The sequence below is a fragment of the Rhynchophorus ferrugineus genome, unplaced genomic scaffold (genome assembly GCF_030347505.1).
Source record: "Rhynchophorus ferrugineus isolate W39M unplaced genomic scaffold, kcgeb_rfMv2 rfM1, whole genome shotgun sequence".
Classification (NCBI taxonomy): Eukaryota; Metazoa; Arthropoda; class Insecta; order Coleoptera; family Curculionidae; genus Rhynchophorus; species Rhynchophorus ferrugineus.
This window is the reverse complement of record NW_027472580.1, coordinates 37,833,340-37,846,025: the sequence shown is the minus strand read 5'-3', so window position 1 is coordinate 37,846,025 and position 12,686 is coordinate 37,833,340. Positions and strand designations below refer to the sequence as shown.

At 33.3% G+C, this 12,686-nt stretch overlaps 2 protein-coding genes across 3 annotated transcripts; one reads left to right on the top strand and one right to left on the bottom strand.

The window, feature by feature from the left end:
- The first annotated feature begins 4,716 nt into the window (after nucleotides 1-4,716).
- Nucleotides 4,717-6,630, top strand: Sting (transmembrane protein sting). The gene is made up of 8 exons (XM_076404900.1): nucleotides 4,717-4,936; nucleotides 5,058-5,166; nucleotides 5,223-5,261; nucleotides 5,316-5,602; nucleotides 5,660-5,932; nucleotides 5,987-6,158; nucleotides 6,223-6,333; nucleotides 6,419-6,630. Exons 1-8 carry the CDS (start codon nucleotides 4,901-4,903, stop codon nucleotides 6,508-6,510), a joined length of 1,119 nt encoding a protein of 372 aa, XP_076261015.1. The 5' UTR covers nucleotides 4,717-4,900; the 3' UTR covers nucleotides 6,511-6,630.
- A 3,403-nt stretch (nucleotides 6,631-10,033) lies between these two features.
- On the bottom strand, nucleotides 10,034-12,464 carry LOC143196936 (glyceraldehyde-3-phosphate dehydrogenase 2). Of its 2 annotated transcripts, none has more exons than XM_076404909.1 (6): nucleotides 12,337-12,464; nucleotides 11,276-11,527; nucleotides 11,035-11,220; nucleotides 10,818-10,977; nucleotides 10,564-10,751; nucleotides 10,034-10,510 (listed from the first exon to the last, which is right to left on the bottom strand). In XM_076404909.1, exons 2-6 carry the CDS (start codon nucleotides 11,513-11,515, stop codon nucleotides 10,283-10,285), a joined length of 1,002 nt encoding a protein of 333 aa, XP_076261024.1. In that variant the 5' UTR covers nucleotides 11,516-11,527; nucleotides 12,337-12,464; the 3' UTR covers nucleotides 10,034-10,282. The 2 variants fall into 2 exon arrangements, with proteins under 2 accessions (XP_076261024.1, XP_076261032.1); XM_076404917.1 differs by having other exon boundaries at nucleotides 12,333-12,442.
- Nucleotides 12,465-12,686: the final 222 nt, after the last annotated feature.

Sequence of the window (12,686 nt, the reverse complement as noted above, 5' to 3'; positions counted from 1 at the left end):
TTCAACCCCTAAAATTCTTTTAATACCAAAAATAGTCTTTGTGTCCGTATCATGTTCAAAGGCTAACATAAATAGAGGTAATGGCCTCTCGTGGACTAAAATTTCTCCTTTGTTATTTTTGGTCTTTTCTTTTTTATAATATTTGTCGCATTTAAGCATTTAAGCCCATTTTGGTTTAGTTCTGCGATAATTTTTTCATTTTTCCCATATCATACCAGCTAACTATTGATGGAAGCCCTCTTGACATAACCTTGATGTCTCTGGTTTGTTTGTCTTCATAAGGGTGCCATTGCAGTTTCAGCAACTCTAAACAATCTATTATTTTTGTGAATGCTGTACGACATTCGGCGTTCAATTTTATTTGTCCATTGTTTAGTACCGTTGCTTTGAATACTATATAGTTGGACCTCAGTATTTCGTATAGCAAGTCAAAGTCGGTAACATTACTTACGATAATTGGAGGTGGCCTGGGCATTCTAATTTATTTATTTTGTTTTATTTTAATTTACTGTGGTGAAGATCCTAGAGAATTATTTGCTTTTCTTTTTTTATTTTTAACCGTTATCCATCTTATACTTCTTTCTGCAATTCTTCTTCATCTCTTTCGTATGTAACAATTGGACTGCTTTTGTTGGTTTGGTGGTTTATCGTTGTTTTATCCTTGCCCTCAGAGCTTTGTTTATTTAGTTGTAGCTGGAGGGCATTTATTGGTTTTTGCTCTACCGCGCCGACTTTTTGTTTATCCACGCATTGTAGAGTGCCTGTTCGTTCTGGGTTCTAGTCATGTTCTCTACATTCAAAACTGCAATATGTGATACGCCTAATGTCGATATTTCCATTTTATCTGTTTTTTGTGCAGTGTTCTTCTCCATATTTTTTTTATATATTGTTGAAATAATACTGTTATTTTTATGTTTCAAATTATCCTACGCTGCATTTGTGGTCCAGATGTTGAGTTTTCGATCCTTAACGTTTTATGGCATTTTGCATTTATTTTCTACTGTACTGACCTTCCTTTTTTCCCGATTTTTTTTGTTATGGCCTAAAAAACCAGGCAGTGGAATGCATGACGCATACCTGGTCACGGGGACTTGCCCTGGAGTGACAAGCTGGACCGGTTTATGTGGGGCTGCCTCTGGGCTTACCAATACACTAAACCGAAACCACCTCACAGTTGACCCCTGTGGATCGCTACTGCTACTGCATTAAATTTGGGGATATAGCACCCGCTGATCGGGCAGCCGTTATTGGGCACGAGGGCCTGGCGATTCTATTGATTCGCGAACCTGAGTTAACACACAACTGGATACTGTTGTATGGGGGCAAAAATTATGACTGTAGTGACAGATGAGGCCGTTTCATCCTGGAAAAGTGGGGGGAGCTTAGCGGTGACGCGGTGCTAAGCTCCCAGCATGTCGACCAACTCGCGAACAAGCGCGTTTTCAGAAGAACTTGAGCTGAGTTGTTGTTTGTGAAATGATTGAGATATGAAGTGCTTGATTTCTAGAGAGTCAGTTTCCCTATAAATTTGATTATTTCTGACAAACCATGGAGCGTCTAATATTCTTCTGAGGAGTTTATTTTGGAAAACTTGAAGCCGTTTGACCTGGTTGGGTGTAACAAACTTGAAGTAGACGTTAGAGGTAGAGGTTATTAGAAGGGCAGATCAGAGAAGATAGCAGGTTTGCTATCCCCGAACCTTTTTGGATTGCTTTCTGGATTTGGGAATGCCAACCGAACCGCCGGTCGAAGTGTCGACTTAAGTTGCGAGACGCACAGTGCGTAACGCTTCTTATGGAAGATGATGGTCTAGGTTTTCAGGGGGTTGATTTGCAACCTCCAGATTTTGAACCACTTGACCGCATGATCGAGCTGTTTCTGTAAACGTTCATGAATTGTAACTTCGAACCGCGAACTGGCGGCCGCGAAGAAAGCAGTGTCGTCAGCGTATAACGCGACGTTAATGTGCCCTTTTCTCGGCAGATCTGAAATAAAGAGGTTAAATAAGGCTGTGGCCAGCTGGGAATCTTGAGGTACGCCAGCATCGATTTGTTTACGACTGGAAAGTGATTCCTTGATCTTGACCTGGAAAGATCTGTCCGAGAGATAGGACTTGATGAGAGCGGTTTGGTCTTCTGGAAGGCCTAACCGCACGCACTTTGCGATCAATCCGTCGTGCCAGACCTTGTCGAAGGCTTTGGTTAGGTCCAGAAAAACTGCTCCAAGCTTTTTACGTTGGTCAAGAGCGTGTTGGATGTGTGCGGCCAGACGGGTAGCCTGATGGACGGATGAGTGGTGAGCGCGAAAGCCGAATTGTTCATCAGGAATGATGTTGTTTTCCTTTGTGAAAGAGTTGAGAGCGTAGGGTATTGCCCTCTCGGCAAGCTTCGAAATGGCGCTGAGAAGGCTGATAGGCCTGTAATCAGATGGAGATGATTTTGCTCCTTTCTTGGGTATAACCGCTATATGTGCGTGTTTCCAAGATGCCGGAAAATGTTGCAACCTCATGATGGAGTTAATGATGTTTGCCCCTTTTTCCCCGATCGCACTGTCACTTTTTCACCAGTCTTTAAAATGTTATTGTTAAACTTTTTTTTAACGCCGCATTTGTGACACAGATGTTGCACTTTTGTTTCGTATCACTGACCGTCTCCCCGAACACTTTACTCTGTGAAAGTCAAAGGTCGACAAATATCATTTGAAATTAATTTTTATCTTCTTGTTTTTGGTCATAATAGTACTCGTAGTTTTTGTAAATATGGGATTTTCCGAATTTGTGATATTTTATTTTACAACTGAAACTTAAAGGTTTATCTTTATCAAAAACAATACCAAAACATTCTATACGTACATTTTTAATTTTATTTTGTAAATCAAAATTTACATATTTTGTTAAAAATTTGTTTCACATAATTTGTTTCTTTGCGTCTTTAATAATGAATTGATAAATATTTGGATGAGGATTGTCTTTGATTGAAAATAGTTGATAGCATTCTCCGTTTATAAGTGATGAGAATTCAAAATCTAAAATACATTCATTACTCTAAGAAAATCTAAACCCACAATACCATTAAAAGGGGATTTGTGAAAACATATTAAGATTTATGCTAAGAGAAAATGTAATATATGTTGCGTTTATTACAAATATATTAAAATTTTCTTTAGTTCACAATAAAAAAAGAAGAATTCAAAATATAGAAGCTCACTAATTCACAAATAATTTTATATTTAATGTATATAGCGATTGACTACTTATATGAATGATTGTAAGGCCGTCTGGGAATATTCATGTACCATAAAGTTTTGTGGGTAAAAATTTGATCTAACTCTATTGCAATTTCCTCGATTTTATTACTTTATTTTCTTCATTTAAAGGATCGTTGAGACCAACCTGAATTTTAAATGTTTAATAACAATTTTCGGATTTATGTCTAATTGTATTGTAGGTTCCATATTTAAGAAACAAAATGAAATCCATGGTAGATATCGTATGCCAAGAAATGAAAATGAATTAAAATAAAATTATTTATAGGTCTTTTTGAATATTATAGATTTTATTAAAAATTCGATGAGCCGGCTTGGTGGCGCGGTGGTAAAGGCGATGGGACGGTCCTCCTACTGATGCGATAGCTGCAGGTTCGAATCCTGCTGGGAAATGGTCGTAAATGTATGTTTGTTGTTGTTTAAGTTAAGGAAAATGATCCCAGTCACGCCAGTAACCAGGCTGGTTAAGACCGGATGTCTTCTGGGATGATTTCTAAAGTTGGCCACTTGCCAGTCGGTAGGCTTAATGCTGAGGACCGTGGTTCGGAGCTCACGTTAAACTTTAGGCCCAGTCCAGATAAACCCATAGTTGGTAAAAGGAGACTTCAAAATATATTTTTAAAAAAATTCGATGAAATTATTAAATCTCTTATAGTAAAATACAAACTTTGTATCCTAACTTTGATAAATAATTCATATTAACAACATATATTTCAAATTTTGTAATTTGTGTAGTTCTTTCCGACTTGAGGAATAATGATAAAATGGAATGACCGAAAGCTTCTCGAATATTAACAAACACGAAAGTACTCAATAACCGAAATAGGATCATTGTCAATTGTTTGGAACACTAAATCATTTTAGACGTTATCTTATTGGAGTAAAATTTTAATTAGCCACCGATCACAGACCAGAAATAATCAAAATCTGGAAATACAAAAACATTTTAATAAACTATTTTTAAATAATTATTTTAGTTACATTCACACAGTAGTTGTTATCGGCGATTCTATTGTAGGCAAATTTGAAATATTTGCTTTAATTTATTTTAGTTCAATTTATTCATTTATGTTCTTTTTGGCGGTTGATTGCACAAAACCGATTTTTTACAGTTAAATATAATAAATAATCCAAATAAAACCGAAGCGCCCTAAAAATTTAAATGTTGAAATGTGGGAAAATGTAGAAAACGAGAGTGAAACATTTCTTATAAATCTTACTATTATGCAAAACTATATTTTACTTAATATTGTGATATTTTAGTATTTGCCAAATCTAATTAACAAAAAAAAAATAGTATGATTGTGAATTAGGTTAACGGATTGCAGACTTCAGATGAACTTCACTATACCAACGCTTATATATATTTTCCCTATATGTAAATTCTAATTTACGATATCGGCAACGTTGCAGTCTGTCTGACGTCATTTTGCCATCGAATGACAGAGGTTCAACAGTGTTTCTATCCGCTAGTGACTGAATTTTGAACATTAAATTTTTATCGATGGCTTGAATGTTTATGTTATGTTAGTGACAGTACGAGTTTGAATACTAGTTCCAGTGCTTTAGGTGATTGCCCGATTTTAAAGATAGTATATTTTTACTATAGTATGTGTGAAAGTATATTTTTATAAAGATGAATAATATATCAGAATTTCAAAATGTAAAAAAGGTAAGGGAAAAAGTTTACATATTCGTTTATATATACTACATATGTATATTAATATATATTAATATATATATATATATATATATATATATATATATATTACTGATTTTATTTTTATCTACAGATTTGCGTCATAAAAAGAGGTAACAGATGTTACTATCCAAAAGGCATTCCTCAGGAAAAAGAACCCTTATCAATTCCTTTTTTATGTTGTATTGCTGGAGCATTAGTTGGTAACTAGTTATTAAAATAAATCTAAATATTTGATATTATTTAATTTGTATTTCAGTTCACATTTTTCTAACTAGTGATAAATTATCATTATGCAGTAAGTATAATGATAATTTAACTTTTAATTATTGATTTGTAAAAACATTTTCAGGTTTATATATGTTCTCGCTCTTTTACTATTCTTGTTTTAATTTTATTTATAGAATAATTTTGTTCTGTTACGAGAAACAGGACCTATACTCTAAATATAAGGATAACTATTTTGAGCTGTTGAAAGCAGCATTTTATTTTAATAAGTCTTTTACTGTAACTTTTATTTTGTGCATTTTATACTGTGTATATTATGTATGTTCTTATCAAAACATACCTTCTTTACAGGACAAATATTACATAATTGTGGTTTTTATATTATATATTATTCATAAATTATTAGATATTGTAAGTTAATTTTATTTATAAATTTATTAATTTACTCCAGTCCATTTATTAATTTAGGATGCAAATCCTATTACTGAATCTATGTGGATATCTAAAAGTAATGGTTTAAATTGTGGTTCAGGAATGGCTTATTCATTTTTTTATGGATATCTAAACCTTATATTGCCATCCACTGGAGATGTCATGAAAAACCTGATTGAAATGATGCAAGATTATGAATCAGCTAATGATATTAAGTTTGAATTTTACAAAATCTTTATGTTAATTCCAAAGTCACTGGTCTGTCATAACAAAATAAATGAAGTTTCAAAAATCATGGAATTACGTAGTGTTAGTATTTATAATACCTTTTGACCATAAAATATATATTTTTTTTAATTCAAGTCTTTAGCAGACAAAATTAAAACAATTGCTGGAGTTAGAGATAGAGTTTATAAGAATTCAGTTTACAGTATAAAACATGAGGCTACTGGTAAATTGGTATATGTTTGTGCAGAGTATGCTACACCTATTAATACCTTCAAGGAAATATGCAGGAATCAAACAATACATACAGGTATGATGACCATTCTTCACATCATTTTTATGAAAACTGTGTGTAAACTATTTGTCTATTTTAGAGTCTTATATACGGCACAAAAGTGATGTAGTTAGTCAGTTTTTCTTAACATTGAGTAAAATCTTAGAACATGAGAAGATGGATAAGATGTGTGAATTAATCTATTATGACGGTTAGTATATTTTGTAGCTTTTAATAATGATGGAATAAGAATTAGAAAATTAATGATAAACTCATTTTTATTTTTATATTCAAAGATATCGATGAAAATAACAAATATTATGATGTTGGCAAGATTATTCTAAGTAGAATTGTGGAGCTCAAAAAATATCAAGAATCGGGAAACTAGAAAGATAAAATAGTTATATAACATGTTTTATACATATGCCATAGATGTTTCTAAATATGTTCAACATTTGTAATATGTAAAATGCTATTGTAAAGTATTTCAGTAAAAAAAAATATTGTACATTGTTCTGTTATTGATTCCTAAAGTTATAAGTTGATTCATAAAAAACATATTGATAAGATAAGATAATCGCTACTGACGAATAAACTAAATCTGAGGGTTACAAAGATCAAATTGACAAACACAATTATCAATATTATTAAGTGGTTCATAGAAGGTCTTTAATTATTTGAGTTAGCACATTACAATATGAATGGTATTAAATATTAATGCAATCTCAAAAATTCACTAATTAGGTTGAGCGTTAGATGAGAGTTAGTTAAGTTGAGCTTAAATTCGGTTAATTAAAAATCCAATCTTGCGTCATAAAATGTATGTAAGGTTTTTTTTTCTATTGATAGAACGTTGAAGTTAATTTCGTGCCTATTTATGTACTAATTCTATTACATCCTCAAGTCTAATGCCTTTATTATTTGTTTGTTTTCTTAACTAGAATGTAAAATAACAGACTCACTTTATATTGAAAATTATGAATCGACTCTAAACCTGTGAAACATCTCAATTGTGAGAAAATTCAGGGCTAATTTTGGGCAGTGAAGCTTACTTATTCACTTTTTCAAATTGGTCATAGCTTGATGCAGATTCAATCGTTTATTATATAAACAATAATATTCTGTGGGTTTCCTTTATAATTCCTGCCTGATCTTGTTATCTTGGTTGGCCTAGTGATGTTTGTCTAGCTCATTTGATATTGATTGGATAGGTAACTTTTCAAATGATCATTTAAAATTTAGAAAGATACCTAATTTTAGCCCTGTTTAAATATTTTGTTATACATAGGACGTTTTCACGTCTGCCGGCACCGACACGACACCAGTATCAGTTGACCCGTAATCTCACGTAAACAAATGGATCCCTTTCACACTCGACGATATGTCGGTATCGTGTCGTTGCCGTTTTTTCTATGGTTGCCGGCACTGACATGTCTGCGGGCAGCAATCGGTCCACTCGTGTCGTTGCCGATTTTTATTGTGTACAGAGATATTTTTAAGGTTAAAAGAGGAAAATGTCTAGCTTTAAATATTATATTGTAACACTAATTGAATTAGTAGAAACAAAGTCTTCTATATGGGACAATACTAATAAAAATGACAAAAACAAAATACGGTGTCGTGTAGGTGGACCCGTAATCTCACGTAAACAAATGGAACCCTTTCACACTCACCGATATATCGGTATCGTGTCGTTGCCGGCAACGACATGTCGGCGGGCAGCAATCGGTCCACTCGTGTCGGTGCCGATTTTTATTGTGTACAGAGATATTTTTAAAGTTAAACAGGAAAATGCCTAGTTTTATATCTGATATTGTAACATTAATTGAATTAGTAGAATCAGTTTTCTATATGGGACAATACTAATGAAAATGATAAAAACAAAATACGGTGCCATATCGGTGTCGGCAAATGTGAAAACTCCCATACGAGGGCGGTCTGATCAGTACGTAGCGTCACCGCCAGATAGCTACTGTTAAAATTTTAGCAGAATCAGACACTTATAGTTTTATTTTGACAGCGCTTATAAGTGGGTTTTTCCACAGATTTTAGAAAAATTTAAAAAAAAGCAATATAGGTTGCTGATTCGATTCTTGTTTTTGAAAGGGAAATTGGATGATGTATACGCTCAATATTCCCTATTTCCTTCGATGAAGACCCTCAAAAATTGCTTTAAAGCATTTCAACGTGGTCGCAACGTGAAATTATTAATGAGGCGCGCCCGTGTGCCTTAAAAACAGTTACCACGGAGTATAATTTGAAGGCGTTGAAGGTGCGCGAGATAGCTGAAACAGTAGGCATCTCAAAAGACCGCATGGGTCATATTCTGCATGAAATTTTGGGCATAAGGAACCTGTCGGCGCGATGGGTACCGCGTTTACTCATTCCGAACAACAAGCGCAACACTGAGATACTTTAGAGCCGTATTTGACGTTTTTTAAGCGCAACCCGAAGGAGTTTCTGCGTTGTTTCGTGACCGTCGACGAAAGATGGATCCATTGGTACACACTAGAGACCAAGAAATAGTCGAAAGGCCGAAAATAAAAGGGCAAAGACAATCCTATCGGCCTGAAATGTTCATAGTCATTCTTGGCATATGTCGTTTTTTGGGATTCACAAGGTGTGATCTATATCTACTATCTGGAGAAGACCAAAACAGTGACAGGACCAGATAGTAGAGTCACAGATATTATACCAAATTATTGGGACGATTCGACGTCGAATTTCAGAAAAAAATTGCCTGATTTGGTCTTGTGCATTGTGTGTGCCGGTGTGTCTTGTGTGTAAAAGGAAATTACACTGAGAAATAAATCTTCACTTTTCCAAAGTTTCCGTTTTTCTTTTGTCGGCTAAGTACCTATTGGACCACCCACCCAAATGAGTGATCAAATTTATTTCTAGATTCCATTACATTTACAGAGATAAAATTAGTCTATAAAACTCGAAAAATCCTTTTCGGGCATTTTCTAGGTAGGAAATAGGTTAGGTTTCAGGATCAATAGATGTAATAATATCAATTTTTTCAACAACCCTCATCTACATGTCTAATCATATACCAGTGTGTATTATTCTTGTATATATAGAGTAATAATAGATTTTGAGTATCGTTGAATAAAATCAATTTTTTGTCTCTTCATTGAATTTATTCAAATGAAATAGTAAGTATTATTTTCAATATATTGATATAGCTTTTTGCAACTTAATTTTTAACTTCTTCCTAAGAAATTTCTAGTAAGCCAGATCAGGTCACCGATGGGGTAGGGCTACATGGGAAGGGTTAATTTATATTTTTTATAATTATATTTTCATGGATTTTGCAAAATATGATTTAATGTTTGTTGCAAAATCATTGATCGCATTTCTACTGGTATAACAACAATTGTAATTCCAATGCCCTACTTGAAGTGATTTCTATATAGCGACTACCTATGACTTAGATAGGTTTTAAATTTAAATTACTTTTACCTTCCACACTACGCTTTTTGTTTTGATTTAAACATATACCAAATAAACACCGTCAATAAGATTTTTGAGTTATTTCAGTTATATATATATATACATTTAAAACATCCCTAAACAATATTAAAGTTGATAATACATTAGTATTATTTTGGATGTTTTACTTTCCTGTGACACACTATACATAATACATATCAGCTAATAATATAGTATCCAAAAGCAACCGCAGTGTTTGATATGAATCCTTTGTTTTCTCTGATTTAAATTCTAAAAATATATTTATTTAATAGGTAGTAATTGTTCACAGATTGATTTATTTCTTGAGTTACATGTAGCTGACTTGCTCTTGACAAAAATAGAATTAAATAGGTAACCCATTATATTTAATAATGCATTTTGTACTTACATCAAGGTCGTTGTGTGTTTTTTTTGGAAAATAATGAAATAATAAATGTTGCTTGTTAAGATTTATTTTTTTAAATACACTTCACATAACTTAAATAAAAACAGCAGAGTGGTGTAAGAAACTTAACGACTTTTTTACTTTTAAACGCTAAAGAACCTAAACTTATATTGGATGAGTCTTACATAAATCCTAACACAATTTTCATCTTCTAAAGCGGTTTTCGGATATATAAACCTGACGAACTAATGTTCTTGCTTCATGAGAGAACCTGCCTTAACCTATTGTGATTTAATACTTAAACGTCTTTAGTTTGGATATACTTGATCAAGTCAACGACACGGTTGGAATAACCATATTCATTATCATACCACGAGATCAATTTAACGAAGTTGTTGTTGAGAGAAATACCAGCGGAGGCGTCGAAAATGGAGCTGTGGTTATCACTGATAAAGTCTGAAGATACAACTTGTTCCTCGGTGTACCCTAAGATTCCTTTCAGTTCACCTTCAGATGCTTCCTTGATCTACAAAATCATTTGTTAAAACTGGAAAGTGGTTATATTTCTATTGTACATACTTTGGCTTTGATTTCATCCATAGATGCTCCTTTACCCAGACGGACTGTTAAATCAACGACCGATACATTGGCGACAGGTACTCTGAAGGCCATACCAGTAAGTTTTCCATTCAATGATGGAATAACTTTACCGACAGCCTTGGCAGCTCCAGTAGAGGCAGGAATGATGTTTTGTTGGGCACCACGGCCTATATTCAGAAAAAGCAATTGTTTTATATTTTTTATTTGTAATGGTACAATATAGCTATACTTACCATCTCTCCATAACTTTCCAGAAGGTCCATCAACAGTTTTTTGGGTAGCAGTGGTGGCATGGACTGTAGTCATTAAACCTTCAATGATTTCAAAGTTGTCATGGATGACCTTGGCCAAGGGAGCCAAGCAATTGGTAGTGCATGATGCATTAGAGATAACCTACAGTATAATAGTCGTTAAGAAATGTTTAAGTAAATGATATAATTAATAGTTTACCTTATCAGATGGATTGTATTTATCAAGATTGACACCAACAACATACATAGGGGCATCAGCGGAAGGTGCGGAAATGATTACTTTTTTGGCACCACCTTCCAAGTGAGCAGAAGCCTTTTCAATGGTGGTGAAAACTCCAGTTGATTCAACAACATATTCAGCACCAGCTTTGCCCCATGGAATGGCCTATAGAAATGAGTTCATATAAATATTAAAATGCACCAGTTCTGGGATATTTTACCTTAGGGTCCCTCTCCTGGAAGACTTGGATAACTTGGCCGTTAACGACTAAGTTACCACCTTCGCTGCTGACAGATCCTTTGAAGCGACCATGGGTAGAATCATATTTGAACAAGTAAACCATGTAGTCAACATTGATGAATGGATCATTGACAGCTACAACTTGTGCGCCCTTATCGAGGGAAGCCCTCAAGACCAAACGGCCGATACGTCCAAATCCGTTAATTCCAATTTTCGACATGGTTGATGATTTCTAAAATAAAATGTACATATTTAATAGGCTGTTATTGGCGATAATTGGAAAGCCACCGCCCATAAGAATAGATTAATTATTACAATAAAGCTCTTTATAATTTAAATAAAAACCAATTTATATATCTAAAAAATTAATTAGCCATTTAAAAGACATTTTGATGAAGGATATTAATTTTTTTTAATTAGTGGAAACAATCACCTAAACAGAATTAAAGAGGACACTGTTAAGGTCACCCAAGGGCATGAACTGCACAGGTAAACCATCAACAATTAGTAAGATCAACCCTGCAAAACAGGGTTGATAAACTGTAGCATATCCAATTACCTTCAACTTTTTTTTATTTATGTATTTTAAAAAATAGTGTTAAATTAGAGATACTAAATATTTTAAATAAAATAGATTTTAAACAAAATTACTAAAAGAACGAATAATAAAAACTTATACAAATAAAGAATCTTAGAAAAAACAGCAAGAACATATCGGGAAGGTCAAATAGGTCAAACAATACCGGCAATTTTTTAATCGTTCAATATTGCATAACGAAAAGAAAAGTTAATATTACTAAGAAAAATATAATTTTCTCTAAAAAATGAGGAATACAACAATTTCTGTATCAAATATCCATGTACCGGTTGATAAGGGATTATAATGCAATATGTAGGCACATAAGTTATTTGTTACTGTCAACCTATTGAATTTTCTGAACAACTTAGAAAATTTGTGTTTTTCCTGTATACAGTTCAAAAATTATTATATTGTTTTGGATAGATGTATAGAATTGATTAATATAAAAAGCACATACTTACTTGATTAAAACGAAGGTATCTCACTACTTCGCGAACGCTTCAGAAATGTCATTTGAAGGGCATGATTCCGTATAAAAAGTAAAATCCGATAGTCACGTGACCACCACTATCATGCGTAATGTTCACCAATATATGAAACAAAAACAAGGACAGCTACACGCGATGCCTATCAGACAAGGACGTCAAATGCAATCCGGGTAAATTTTAACAAATCAATACTAAGAGAAAATCAATAATGTTATTTTTAAAGAAAAAATATCGTCTTAAAAAAATACTGTTTCATCATAAAATAAGTAATGTATTTTTAATATTAATTAAAACAATTCGCTAGTAATTATACTACCCAATAT